Source organism: Misgurnus anguillicaudatus, chromosome 3 (assembly GCF_027580225.2).
Source record: "Misgurnus anguillicaudatus chromosome 3, ASM2758022v2, whole genome shotgun sequence".
Lineage (NCBI taxonomy): Eukaryota > Metazoa > Chordata > Actinopteri > Cypriniformes > Cobitidae > Misgurnus > Misgurnus anguillicaudatus.
Window position 1 is genome coordinate 31,497,945 of NC_073339.2, and position 15,180 is coordinate 31,513,124.

A 15,180-nucleotide genomic window follows, 5' to 3' on the forward strand; every position below is an offset into this window, starting at 1 on the left:
AGTCTGTTTTAAGGTCTTGACGCCCTTTACTTTCTATAAGATCTTAAAGGACAAGTTTGGTATTTTACACTTAAAGCCCTGTTTTCAGATTGTTTATGATGAAATAGAACGGTTTTGACTGAAATTTGGACATATGCTTGCTGGCCCGAGAATTTCCGGTTTTCCCCCACTCTCACAATGGCTGCATAGGTGCACTGGAAAAATCCTTCCTAAAATGCATTAAACTTTCGTTTACAAAGATGTGAAACTCACCGAGTGGTCAGGGGTGCTCACTGATATGCTCACACAAAAATCGCTGCAAAAGATGCTTTCCAACAGGTGTTTTAGCATTCGTTGTAAACTTGTGGACCTAATTTTCCAAACGCCTCACACCCGTATATTCTTCCGTTGAGAGCTTGGATAATAGACACTCCAGCCCAGTTGGTGGCGATAATGCACTTTTGCCAATTGCAAGAATACAAACAAAGTTCCCGGCGGCGGAGTAATACCGTACCTCACAGCACATCTAATACAAGTCAATGGAGTTGGACAAAAACTATGATAAAACCTGTTGGAAAGCATCTTTTACAGCGATTTTTGTGTGAGCATATCAGTGAACACCCCTGACCACTCGTGAGTTTCACGTCTTTGTAAACGAAAGTTTAATGCATTTTAGGAAGGCTTGTTCTAGTGCACCTATGCAGCCATTATGAGGGTGGGGGGTGATACCACAGAAACCGAAAATTCTCGGGGCCAGCATCATATGTCGAAATTTCAGTCAAAACCGCTCTATTTCATCATAAACAATCTGAAAACAGGGCTTTAAGTGTAAAATGTGTAAAATGTCCTTTAACAGCGTCTCTCTCTCATCTTTCTTATCAAAGATGTTTGTACTATTAGCAACTGGCACATCAATCTACATCGCTCCAGCAGCGCATGTGTCACTGATATAAATGCAAGTTTTGTCTCGGCTTGCTTAAAGGGACACTCCACTTTTTTTGAAAAATGCTCATTTTCCAGCTCCCCAAGAGTTAAACATTTGATTTTTATAGTTCTGGAATCCATTCAGCTGATCTCCGGGTCTGGCGGTACCACTTTTAGCGTAGCTTAGCATAATCCATTAAATCTGATTAGACCATTAGCATTGCGCTAAAAAATAACCAAAGAGTTTCGAGTGGAGTGTCCCTTTAAAGTTCAGAAAACTTTACAACAATTAGCATTGTGTGTGAGAAGACCTTTTGGTGAATTTGGCGATGCAGCTGCTTGCACGCGCCTCGAGAGACCTCATACGAGAGACTGCTGATGCATGAGAACAGAGAGAGATAGTGACCCAAAGTGGATTCACTGGCGCTTATTATGAAATTACACAAATAACTCGTAAAACAGTCCACTCATAACAAATAAACATGTTTCTCCGTTACACTTAGTCTAACATGCGGGAGTGCAGAGTTAGCCACACCCACTTATTTACATTCTGCAGTATAGACGGAATAGAAAAACCTGTTACGTCTGACATTTATTTCATGGTAACGAAATATAGCGTCATACCGCCCAGCCCTAATTGGGCCCAAAGTTGTATGCAACATGGCTATGACTTACTGAAATTTAAGCAGTTGCTCATTTAAAAAGACGTGTGACATTGGCATTGCCTATGTTTATGCATTTTTGGGAAATACATGATCTTGACACTATATTGATGGATGTTTTCAGCATCAATGGAATACTTAAATGACCTTGCTGTTGAATGATATCAGTGCTGTGGTTTATTACATAACTGCAGTTAAAGAGATAATTAATGATATTGGGTTATTCCCTTTTATACTGTGTAACTGAATCATGTTAAAGTTCAAGAGGTCTGATTAACCTCTCTAAATGCTTGAAATCAGATTAAGCCCATTCGAACATAAGCTTTTCTCTAAAATGTTGTCAGGTTTTGTAATTTGATTAAATATGGCACTTTATTTAAATTATTCAAATTTATAGATTTAACACCATATTTTTTTTGTTGCGGGTAGGGTGCTCCAGTATTGGCGAATTATTATACTGATAAATTATGTAGATATGCCTTTGAATCTTATTCAAGAGTAACCTGTTCTTTGGTCTCTGAACCTAGTTGAACAAAATAAGTGAATTTGAAAAATGAATTGTAATGTAAGTCTCATGCACAAACAGCTCTCTTTCTAGACATTATCACCTTCACAACATCAACACTGTGCTGAAGGCAGACCCATAAATAGACTTTGATTCATTTGTAGTCAACATAGATGTCAGGAGTGATTGAGTGGACCTGCAGCATTCCATTTAAAGAGAACCTCCCTCATATGATGATGAATGCACTCTAATAGCAATTGTAAATACTACACTGGAAACCAGTAGATCACAACTTAGCCTTATAAGTAAGAAGCAGTTCATAATTGAAACCCATTGTCAGTTTTTGCATCTCCATTCATCCAATCACTGTAAAATGGGTACCAAACAGTCACCTGATGCCAGGCAACCAGGTGTCCTTTATATGCATTTATTGTATGGCTGGAGGGCTATAGTAAATTTCTACGGAAACCTGGCTTTAAAAAAAGCACATAAACACTTATCAGGTTAACATGGTTTTAAAGGGATAGTTCACCCAAAAATGAAAATTCTGTCATCATTTACTCACCCTCATGTTGTTTTAAACCTGTATGAGTTTTTTTACCGTGATGAACACAAAATAAGATCTTTTGATAAATGATGGCAAGCACACAGCTGATTGTAATCATTGACGTCCATAGTAGGAAAATGAATATAATAGAAGTATTGTGATAAATGATGATGAAGATATTTTGATAAATGATGGTAAGCGTACAGTTGACGGTACCCATTGAATTCCATCATATTTGTTTTTCCTTCTATGGAAGTCAGTGATTACAATCAGCTGTGATTCATTTATCAAAATATCTTCTTTTGTGTTCATCAGAAATAAAGAAATTCATACAGGTTTAAAACAGCATGAGGATGAGAAAATGATGACAGATTTTTCATTTTTGGTTGAATTATCCCTTTAATACTAGGTAGGTAATTGGCTATGTTGTGCTACAGGCATTTTTAATAATACATTATATTGCTGTATTTTTATGGTTATATATAGTAAAAATGGGTAAACATTCAAAGCAAGGTCAACTCCATAGTTAAATGAATAAATCTTGGTTTTCTAATTGATAGTTTTGTGTTTTCCAATTGTATGTCTTTGTTTACATGCATTGCATTTATTTATTTAGAAATGTTCAATTTTACATGTACTAATTTGACATGTTCTTTACTTAAACGGGTCATATGTTGTGATTACATGTTTTCCTTTGTCTCTGGAGTGCTAAAAGCTGTTTGTGCATAAAAAATATAGATATTCTTTCTAAAAAATAATGTTACTTTTAACAACATCGTATGACCCCCTTCAAAGTATTTCTTTCCCTGCTATAACTACACTGTATCTGTGTAAAGCGTACTGACCTGCTGAATAAAAATATCCTTTTTTTACTTTCTTCAGGCAGAGGAGCAGCATGGTAAAGAAAATGGTCCTCGAGAGGAAAGGTGAGAGTTTTCTATCAAACCACAATCCCTTTGAGACATTACTGGCATATTTCACAAGAGAAGTGCGCTCTTTATTTATTTTGTTACTTCATACATGGTTGGTACATTATTTTTGTAAACCCATAAAATATATACTATATATTATAAGGATTTAATATTTAATAGCGATGCTAAAGGGCTTTTTGGCATAGGACATTGAATGCAGAATATTGGCAGACACATTTATTTTTTTAAGTTCTTAGTTAGTGTTCAATATGGCAGTTTATACTGTTTTTGTTTGTTGTTGTTGTTTTTAACCCAGTATACAAATATAAACCCAAAAGCTAACACCAAATATTGCAATACTATTGCATTCACAATGCATGTTATAAGCAAACCACATCAAGCGAACATCACGTAAAGCACCTTCTGTTTTTTGGAGCATTTACACGGAGGACAAAATTAATAAAAATGTAACTTAACAGTGGGACTGAACAAGCGACAAATCAACCACATCAGACTTTTTCGTTTTTCTATTTAATTTGTCTAGTAACAAGCATACATTTTTGCATTTAACCAGTGGAATTTTTTGTCACATAGTGGTCTGAGATGTTTTGCGGGTCGGCCGCCACCATGTTGGGTAGATGAGCAAAGCTACCCAACCACTGAGCAAAGTGCCCACGTTTGACTGTTGAAGTGTATTAATTAATATAATAATATAAGGTCTATAGGCTGATGTGAGCAGTTTTTTGTTTGCCCATTTGCATCCATGTGACTGGTATATGATCTAGAATCAACACACCCTGTTTTATTAACCACATTGCAGAAAGAAGAAAACATTATTAACCAAACAAGTGCATGTGAGTTCCATGGAAAGATAACACAGGCCTGCATGATGCACGGTTTACAGGTGTGTTTTTACAGAGCAGCGTGCAACAGGTGGTAGAAAACAGAGTAGGTGTAGATGAAAGATAATGACTGTAAACTGGGTAGGAAAAAAGTTACTATGCATTTCTAAAGCTCAGAGCTTTCAGTTGTGGTGGAGGTGTGTTGAGTAATTTTCGATGAGTTTCTTTGTTCACAGTGGTGTTGTTAATTCATTTATATATGGTTTAAATGTGACACCCAATGAGTATTGAGAGATTGGTGGTAAACTTATGGTGGTTAGAGAGGCTGCCGAGCATTATGTAAATACTGAGAAAATGAGATGACAGTTTCATCATTCAATTTTCACATTGCCTATTGGTGTCAGCTCACTTATTTTCGATTTCAAGCATCATTGAAATCAATTAAGCTGATTAATATATTGTCCACTTGAATTGCTGTTTTATGGCTGCAGGTGAAAACGTTGACGTAAAACCTCCATTCATTATTTTAAAAATCACAATTGTGAATTTTGGACTCAAGTAAGTGCTTAACTTTTTAAAGTTATAAATCGACATGAGTTTTTGCCTGATCGTGCTCGTAGACTGGAAGCGTCTGTGGCTGACACCTTTCATACTCACTGTGCATGCAAGTTTTGTTAACACTTAAAGTAACCAACGCACTTTTTTACTTTCTCTTCATTGTGTCTTTGCCACATCCTCTCGTGTCAGCCGTCCCCAACTCTCCTATCTGCCCACAGCAGATGGTTCATAGTTCACATCGTCTTTTCATTGTTTTTTGACATGACTGTAGGTAGCAGCATGCTCTGTGGTTAAGTTCTAATCAGGGACTATCACCAAGGAGCACAATGACCGCTTTTAAAATGGCGTCCACAACACTCTTTTCCTGTAACAACAGGAAAGTGGATTCAGAAAACATTCAGAAAAAATGGACAATAGCTGTCACTGGGAAGATACCCTTTAAAAGTCCTAATATGTACCATTTAGGTACAGATATGTACTGTTGAGGTAACAATAGGGCCTTTCGCACTGCGGGAACCTTTTCATAGTACCCAAACTATTTGTGGGACTGCCACAAATAACTGGGATTTTCGAACCACAGGAACTGGTATGTTCGTACATGTATTGCCTTTTCTAGGACTAAATGGCACAAAGCAAACTATTCATGACATAAGTGTATGTTTATTGGCCACAAGCATGCAGTTTTGGGGAAAGTTACTTTTAAAAGTAATACATTACAACAAGTGATAGACCGATATATCGGTCGGCCGATATAAAGGGGCGATTTTTGCGAGTTTTATGTGTATCGGCATCGACTTTGTTCACCGATAGTTTTTTCCAGCATTATTTACAGACAGAGTGCTGGAAGCTGCAAGCGATTGCCGGTCATGTGACTAAAAACAACCAACCTTTCTATGACAACATCGAAAGCTCAGCCTAACAGCTGATCATAGCTGGACAAAGCGCGTTTTTAGTTCTCATCTCTATATATATTTGTATTAGTAAAGCGCTCGAAATCAATATCCTTTGCTGATAGTTCCTTTGCTGATAGCTCTCCCTGCCATTGTGGAGAGCGCAGGTCAAGGTTCCATAGCTCCCTCACCTGTTTTTACTATTTGTTAAATATAGTTTTTTAAAGTTCAATAAATGTTACTTTTTTTAATTGAGACTTGTAATATTTGGCATCATCATTGTGTCATTTTTATGATGTAAGTTGAGTGAGCAAAAGCGGTTTTGGCTCCAAATATCGGCTTAAGAAAATCGGCAGCCTGTATCGGTCATCGGCTAAGGCTGATAAAACAAAAATCGTCATCGGCACAAAAAAAAACCCCATATCGGTCGATCTCTAATTACAATATTAAGTTACTCCCCAAAAAAGTAACTAATTGCGTTACTTAGTTACTTTCCTTACTTACGTTACTTAAAAAAGTTACTTTTTTGCGTTACTTTTTCATCCTTGGCTGAGACTTCATCTCTTTCAGGCCCTGCAGGTGTTTTTATGACTGAGATGTTCTCTATTCAGAAATTGCGTATTTTCATCGCCAAAAAATGTCAAGCTCTGGCCTCCCGTCTCTGTTTCTGACTCAAATTGTTCCCACTAAGGTATGCATACATAGAGTGGGTAATTCTACGTTAATACATTCAGATTAATATAGTATACTATTTTTATAGACGATCACGCATCTGGTCGGAACTTTACTTTCGGTTTCTGTTTGTTTAGTAGTCTTACAAGTTGCTGAAACTGAACTCTTGAACAAATACCTCGTCGGTAATAACAAATGTTTTCGTTTCCTAGGTAATCTACGTGTTGTTTATTTTGCTTGATATATAAATAAACTAGTTTAAAAGGACTTTGTTGTTATTTATTCTTAGCAGAGTTTACCGGAAGTTACGTGTTTACCACAAAAGCCGCGTGTTTGTTGTTACTGCTGAAATCGTCTATAAAACAAATTAATTAAACTAAAAAGTAACTCGCATTACTTTTTTAAAAAAGTAACTCAAATATTAATCTATACATTATAAAGTAATGCTTTACTTTACTCGTTTTTTTTTTCAGAAAAGTAATATTATTACGTAATGCACTTGTAATGTGTTACCCCCAACACTGCAAGCATGTAATACAAAACACTAGCACTGTCATTCTTTTAAAAAGCCTTGGACATACAGAAAATGTAGGGTTACAGAATTAGGTGGGACTTGGACAACTAGTCTTTATTGGACGCAGATCGCATTAGCAGATTGGTCAGAATATCTAATAAACAAATGCATGAGACACGAGGAATGTGTAAATGTTAGTGAACACCAGGCATTCAAAATCTGTAGAAACCTGCAAAGATTTCTGATTCATGCCAGCGTACTTGCTTACTCTATGTATGGCCTTTTGTGTACCTGGAGTGCAACAGAATGTTGTAACGATACAAGCATGCTGGTGAATTCATGGGAGCCTTGTATCAGTCATGCAAGCAGAAGTGGTGTCATCTTGGCTCCCAAACAGAGAAATGAAACATGGAATGATTTGACCACCTTGCTGTACATTGTGTGTGCTTGAAACACGTCCGATCTTCTGCATTTAGAAAAATTACCCAGAGCTGTTTTGGATCTAATTGTAAAATCTTTTACATTGATATGTGTACATGTACATAAAAAGTCTGCATGCTAAACACAGAGTTCACAGGTGGATTGTGCAGTAATGCTCAGTAGGCATTTAACCTGTCATAGCACTAGACCTAAAGGATACCTTTTATGCAATGTTGCATAACTAGTAAGCTAGGACTAAAAAAAGGAAGATTTAATGGAATTCTGATCTGTTAATACAAATGCATTGCACAAATATTGTAAATTCTTTTATTGCATGGAAACAAACACATGCAATGGACTATATTTATGATTTAGCCACATTTTATTCTGTGTGTGTGGTCCACTATTGGATTGTGCAGTAGAGTGTATAATACTTCTTTTAATACCTCTGGTGGTATTCTGAGTTTGTTCTTTGAACTTCGGCCCTGTGGTGTGCGAGTCGATTTGGCAGGTTGGCTGTAATGGCATCTAATGTGGTATATTGGAGTTTATTGACTAGCTTATCATGTATCATGCAGTGCAAAGATAAAGCAAATGTTCTGTGCAGTTGTCCGGGGTCTGAAGATTACGTATGGATTTGAATAGCAAACTTGAAAACATATTTAAATTGAGAATTAGATTTACATTTATGCGTTTGGGAGACGCTTTTATTCAAAGTGACTTACAGTGCATTCAAGGTACATTTTATCTGTATGTAAGACCTTTACGCTACTTTTGTGGCGCTATGCCAATTAACCTATAGAAACACTATGTACAGTATGTGCTATTGAATTAGTATAAATGCTAATGTCATATACTGTTAGCATTTACATGAAGCCTTATTTGAATTTACCAAATGCTTGTTTGGTTTTCAACATATTTAATTTATTCAGAAAATACTGAATGTTAAAGGCTTTGATATTGTTTTTAGAATGATGTGCAACAGTGCGACTATTTGGACTGTATCTAAATATTCTCATAGTTTTATATTGTTATTTTTTTTTAGCTAGATTTACATATTCCATTCTAGTGTGACCAAATGGAGATCCAATGCATTAAAACATGCAAAATTGCTCTTAGATATTACATGAGAGGTTGTATTAAGTGAATTTACCGAATTTGAATAACACACACACATAAATAATACAAATGATTTTCATTATTTTGACTGATAACATATTAAGTATATGGTCAATTGAGTAACTGGTGCTAATAGAGAGTAGAGAGGAAGAAATAGGAATGAAGTAACTAAAAAATTTAGTTTTAAAGCACCTTTGTGAGAATAGATCAGGTTTTCAAATGAATTTCATGGGATGTTGTTCTGTAAAACGAAGTATTACGACAGCAGAATCTGTTGCCTTTTTTTAGATAGTATGAGTGGATAGAAAAGGAACTTCAAAGATATAGATAAGCATAAAGAGAAGTTCAGCCCAGTCTTTCAAAGTAATGGCTTATTATTGCCTATTACATGGAAAATGAAAAATTTCAAATAACTGTGGACAGGATTCATCCCTGACCATCTTTTTCAATTACACCGGATCCAATTACAATGTGCTTTTTGATGCATTTACATCTAGATTTCGAAGGGTGAAACAACCGAGGGTTTACTTTAGGTGATCTAATGGAGCATGACTATAAGGCCGGGTTTCGCATACAAGAATTAAAGGGACACTCTTTTTGAAAATATTCTCATTTTCCAGCTCCCCTAGAGTTAAATATTTGATTTTTATTGTTTTGGAATCTATTAAGCCGTTCTCTTGGTCTGGCTGTACAGCTTTTGGCATAGCTTGGCACGGTCAGTTGAATCTGATTGGACCAGGAGGTGCAATGATATTACACAACAGCCTTATTACACAATGTAACTTCAGAAGAGTCAAGTTTTAAATAGGAAAAATATTGAAACTCTTATTTTTTTGCGCAATGCTAATGGTCTGGTCGGATTCGGTGGATTGTGCTGAGCTATGCTGGAAGTGGTGGCGCCGGAGCCGGAGGTCGGCTGAATGGATTCCAAAACGGTAAAAAAAATCAAATGCTTAACTCTATGGGAGCTGGAAAATGAGTCTATTTTAAAAAAATTTAGTGTCTCTTTAAGCCTAGTCCTGGACTAAAATGCATGCTTGAGCTGTCTTAAAATCCTAAAATATTCCCTGGTTTAATCTAAGCCTTGTCTGTGAAACCAGTCCTAATAATGTAAAGACCTTACGTTTTCATTTCCAAGTAAACCACATGTAAATGTAAACGTTTTCTGCCAAATGCGTAAATGTAATCATTGTGACCTGAAAGCGTATGTTAATATCAGGTGTGCAGTAAAGGGTGCCAATGTTTCAACTGCTGTTTGCTGAACTACTTTAAAACTTCTCCAAATCTTCTGTCATTATCCAAACAAAAATACAGGAAATAGGTTAAACTAATTTAAAAAGTCTAGCCTGAAAGAAGTAAATGTGACAGTTAAATAGGACATTTCACGAGACCTTTTTAAGATGTCAAATACATTTTTGGTATCCCCAGAGTACGTATGTGAAGTTCTAGCTCAAAATACCATATAGATAATTTATTATAGCATGTTAAAATTGCCACTTTGTAGGTGTTTGCAAAAATGTCCCGTTCTGACATCACAAGGGGAGACAAATTTTAATCACTGATTTTTTACATGCTTGCAGAGAATTGTTTACCAAAACTATGTTACTGGGTTGTTCTTTTCACATTTTTAGGTTAATAGAAGCACTGAATACCCTATTATAGCACTTAAACATAGAAAAAATCAAATTTTTATTAAATGTCCCCTTTAAATTTAGGGTTTTTAAAAGTGTTTGACAAATTCAGCTTAAGTAAGTCGAACACATACAAATATCTAATAAACGTGGTTTTGAACTATCACAGTTTTGTAAAAAGTGAATTTTTACACACACATAATTCCAGGAAAAAATCACTTAAACAGCTTGTGAAGAGTAGACGTTTCTCACTTTTACCAGTAATGGATTTCAGTAAAACGGATTTGCAGACAAATAGAAAAATGGTTCCAGTTTTGTCACACAAGTTTCATTGTGAGCATTTCAGGCTCATGAAGTGTTGTTTTGCAGGTCATCCTTAATCAAGTGGGGATTACGAAATGTAGAAACATGGTATTTGGTCAACAGTTCTCCCACGATTCACAGTATTTTAGATTTACTTTCACATTAAAGTATTGACCATGGTTGTCTGGTTCAGTGGTTTTCAAACTGGGGGGCCGCGAGATAGTGCCAGGGGGGCCCCAGTTTTTTGACATTTTATGAAATACATTAATTTATAATAAATTCTGTGTAATTAAACCTAAATAAATAAGGCTACTAACCAAAACCACTACTTTTTGTATAATTTAATGTTTTTTTTTTTTCATAAAATTTTGACTTTTAGAACAGTTTTTAGTAACAAAATTTCTTTGGGCGGCCGAGAAGGAATTCACGGTACACAAGGGGGGCCACACACTGAAAAAGTTTGGGAACCACTGGTCTGGTTTATCATATAATGTAACCGAACAGAGTTTTGCCTTATTGTAGATTCTTCCTGTTTGTTTCACTTTGTTTGTCCACTATTTCAAACATTTTCTGCAGTGCCGTCCCTTTAATTTGTTTTTATGATGTGCCGCAAACTGTTACACAAGTTAAGCTCATGTGAAAACACGAGTTCTTTATTGCTTAAAATTTGAAGAGAAGTGACAAACAGGAAATTTCCAAGACCTTGCAATTAAATTGTGCATATCATTTCTCAATAGAACTAGTGGGACCTATGTGCTTGACAGTTTAGGTTTTGTATTATACGTGGATAAACGTGTTACCTGAAATGCTCGGTTTCACTTGTTTTATTTATATCACATTGTGTGATTTGTTATATTGTCTTTAAATTCAGTTTAAAGGAACATTAAAGAGTTTCTTTACCTTAAAATAACGTTTCCAAAAAAGTTTGTCGTTCATTCGCTTGAAACAGGGTGAACGGCACTTTCACATTCGCTTTGCAGCCCTCTATTGGCCAAAACCGCATTAAAGAAGTTTCCAACCGTCGGGTCGCAGTCCTGTAGTTTTAGTGAAAACTACAAAAACTTGCTTTACGGCAGACCTACAATCCAATCAGAGCCAGCTTTGCTGCATTGGGCTAAATTATTTACGACAGTGGCAATGGACAATTTCGCTTTTAACCTGTAGGGGGAGCAAAGAGCAAAAACTCTTTAGTGTTGCTTTAAGACAGAAAGATGTTAATAGAAACTTTCAGGCATTGAAAATGTATTGCTTTCCTATGATGGCAAATGCAGACATGATCCTTTACCTAAACTTGTACAGAATGATGTTAGCATCACCAAGATCAGGTTAAACCCTCAGGGAGCACATGTAAAAACGGACTATACGACCTCAATGCTTAACTGTAAATGTAGTAAGTCTAGTTTATAGTTTAATGATTGCAAAAGATTGCATAATTCATTGCATAATTCTTACTTGTAAATCAGGGAAGATATTGGGAAGATATCCAAATTAATAGAATGTGTTAATTCCTGAAGATATTATACAGCAAAAGATGTGTAAGCATACATTCATGTTCGGTACTTAAGGCCTGATCGTTCTGACTGACAGCCCAGTGCATTATGTAAGGCTGTTAAAGTAAACACACAGTTTGTCATATCTTAAGAATGTAAACAGGCGTGACGACATACTAGGGTGTCAAAATATTATATGTGTGCATTAAGGCTTGTAGATTAAAAAAGCCCTCGAGATATCTGACAGAGAGCACACACCAAACCTCACCCACATAACTACACCATAGCAAATTTTACAACCAAATTGTGACTAGAATTTCTCTATGGGGAAATTTACTTTTAATAACACAGAAAGGTCTTTAATATCTCTCTATAGTATATTCACCCCCAGACCAAATCCCCTTAATGTGCTAATCTTTAAATCAAGGTAGGCACAGTATAGAGTGCGATCTAGGCACTTGACATGTTTGCTATTTTATGCGTATTGCACAATGTTTCACTTGTTACATAGTTGTTGTGCTGTTACGCTAGTTATTCTCAATTTGTGGCAAGACTTGACATAAAGTTTAAAGCCAGGTTTGACCTTGTTAGGGTTTATAACTGGTGCATGTTGGTAAAAATATGCAGTTCTGTTTCCATTTCAGTTTGCGTGCAGAGGATGTACAGCCTGTCATCTTCTGGTAGCCATGTCTGTCTTTGTTTTTATATTCTCTGTGGTCACGGACATCAAGGGAATGCATGTGCAGATAAATGGAAGTAGACACTGAACTTATTTTGAATAAAAGCATCTGCAAAATGCATTGTATTCAGCCAATTTATATTCTCTGTTTAGGGGTGGAAGGCATTAATCTTTTTAGAGCTGTTGCTTTTATTCTGTGTTTTGAATTTTTAGCTCTTTAATTTTGATTAGAAGTAAGTGATGCTATGCAGTTATTTTCAATACTTGCAGTACAGTTGCGCTTAAAGAGCAGCTATGGTCCTATTCACACTTTTACATGTTAACGATATGCAAAAGGACATACCTCAAAGTAAACCATGACGTAAGTTATCGTTTCCAATGTAAATCACTTTTCTTGGACAACAACAAATACACGGATTGTAGGCAACAGTTTACTTCCTGGGATTGGTGATGTAGACAAGACCGACATTATCATAATTCCTCCCACTTGGACTCACAGCCTGTAAGTTATCTCCTGTTAGCATAAGTGAGTGGTCGCGCAATTGACCTCTCTTATTTTGAACTTCACGGTACAGAGCGATTACACTAGTCAACCGAACCAGGCTTTGGGGGTTAAACGCATTTGGGTGCGGCTTGGTTTGGATAGTGTGAGTGCGCCTTTAATACCAGTTTGTAAGCAGACCCTGGACCTCACATCTCAGTCTCTGTGGTTACTAGTGCTAATTTTCACACCTCCTGCTGTGTTACACCCTCTCATCTCTTTCTCTGACCTCTGCCAATAACCCAAATAGCTTCGGCTCTGGCATCAACAGCATTCCATTAACACAAAACATTTCACAAAACCTGTTTCTCCCCTTGATCATAAACACTGATAGCTGAAGCTACGTGCTTATGTTATGAAAGTATAAAAATTTATATATAAAAGACGACAATCTGTCAACAACTTAAATGGACTTTCCCTTTAGCAGCTGTAAACTGTTGTGTTTTTTACTTTGTTTGAATTTCAGATGGTAGATTGTGTTTCCATGTTTGTTTTGCAAATGATATGTCAAAATGGTATCAATTAGTGGTTGCAACCATTGCTTGAGTGTTTATTGCTTCTGTCATGTTATCTGTGGTAATCGTGGTCATCCATCACCAGCCTTTTCAAAAATGTGCAAAGGTACCGGTCAAAGCAACTAATGAGTTTCTAGCTCATTTGGTAGAGCACTGCAACACCAATGTCATGCATCAACAGCATTCAATCCACAGAGAACACACATACTGATAAAATGTATATTTTGTAATGCATTGTAGGCCGTTTTGTATAAAAGTGCATTAAAATAACGTAAATAAGCACCCTGATTTATTTCAATATCAATACCTCTTTGAACATGCCGTAAGGAAAGTTCTGTGATTCTCTTAAAAGATGCTCAATGCTAAAAGATAAAAAAATTGTGCTGTGGCACTTCTATGTTCTGATTCGGATGAAGGTGGTATTTGAATAAAAAAGATAACCATAAATAAATAAAAACCACACATACTGTCTGAATAGTTATATGTATATGCACCTTAAGCAGATTACGTATGTGCTTTTTTAGTTCAACAGGACAATGAATGAGCAAAAACACACTGATGACGCATCGGGAGGCTTTGAAGAGAAAATAGAGTTATCTGCTCATTTAAATCCAAGTGAAACTGCATTTTACTTGCAAAACTTTTAAAACAAGCTCCAGCTGAAGTTGGCCCATACACCCTGCTGATAAAACTGTTCTGTTGCTCGTTTGCTAATAAGCCAGAAAAGTATTAAAGTTTTTAAAGTAGTTGAAAAAGTTTTTTCTTATGCAGAGGTTTTAAATTTGTGTGTGAAACTACAATAGACAATTAAGGTAAATTCAGGGCAGCAAAATATACAGTACTGTGCAAAAGTCTTACTTTGGGTTCACACCAGACGCATTTGAGGCGTCAAATTCGCGTCTACTGCGTGTAGTTGGATGCTTGAACATTTTAAGTGTACTCGCTTCATTCGTGCGTGAAATTCTTATCATCGAGACATTCACGCAGAAATTTGCGTCATGGGAGGGGCTTGCTTCCTGTTATCACGTCACTACTAGAGCAAGCTTCTGATTGGTTAACACGGTGCGTTTTTCCACCAAAGTTTAGATTTTTCAACTTGCACTTTTCCCGCTCAATTTGCAACGCTCAATTTGCGTCATTCGTGGGAACTAGACTCGCGAATAAAGTGGAATCTCGTCTACTGCCCTGCGCCAGTGTTGTTTTTGGCACCCCTTTTAGTTTTAGTCTCTTTTGACCGAAAATGCTTTTTAGTTTTGTTACATTTTAGTCACTTATAAACTTGATAGTTTTAGTCAAGTTTTAGTCGACGAAAACACAAAAAGGTTTTAGTCAAGTTTTAGTCGATGAAAATGCAAAAATGTTTTAGTCAAGTTTAACTCCATTTTAGTGAAAAAGTAGTCTTTAAGGAATTAATTTAGGTTAAAAAGAGTGTTATATTTAATACTATTCAAATGTGCATTAAGGTTGTCCCTGAGGGC

The 15,180-nt window shown here is 36.2% G+C and overlaps 1 protein-coding gene across 2 annotated transcripts in view; it reads left to right on the top strand.

The window, feature by feature from the left end:
* The window catches only part of tmem131l (transmembrane 131 like), a 70,109-nt gene that overhangs the window by 2,967 nt on the left and 51,962 nt on the right, over nt 1-15,180 (top strand). For both annotated transcript variants that reach the window (XM_073864457.1, XM_073864449.1), the window contains exon 3: nt 3,500-3,543. In XM_073864457.1, the coding sequence (XP_073720558.1) occupies nt 3,500-3,543 (44 nt within the window). The remainder of the gene's footprint in view (nt 1-3,499; nt 3,544-15,180) is intronic.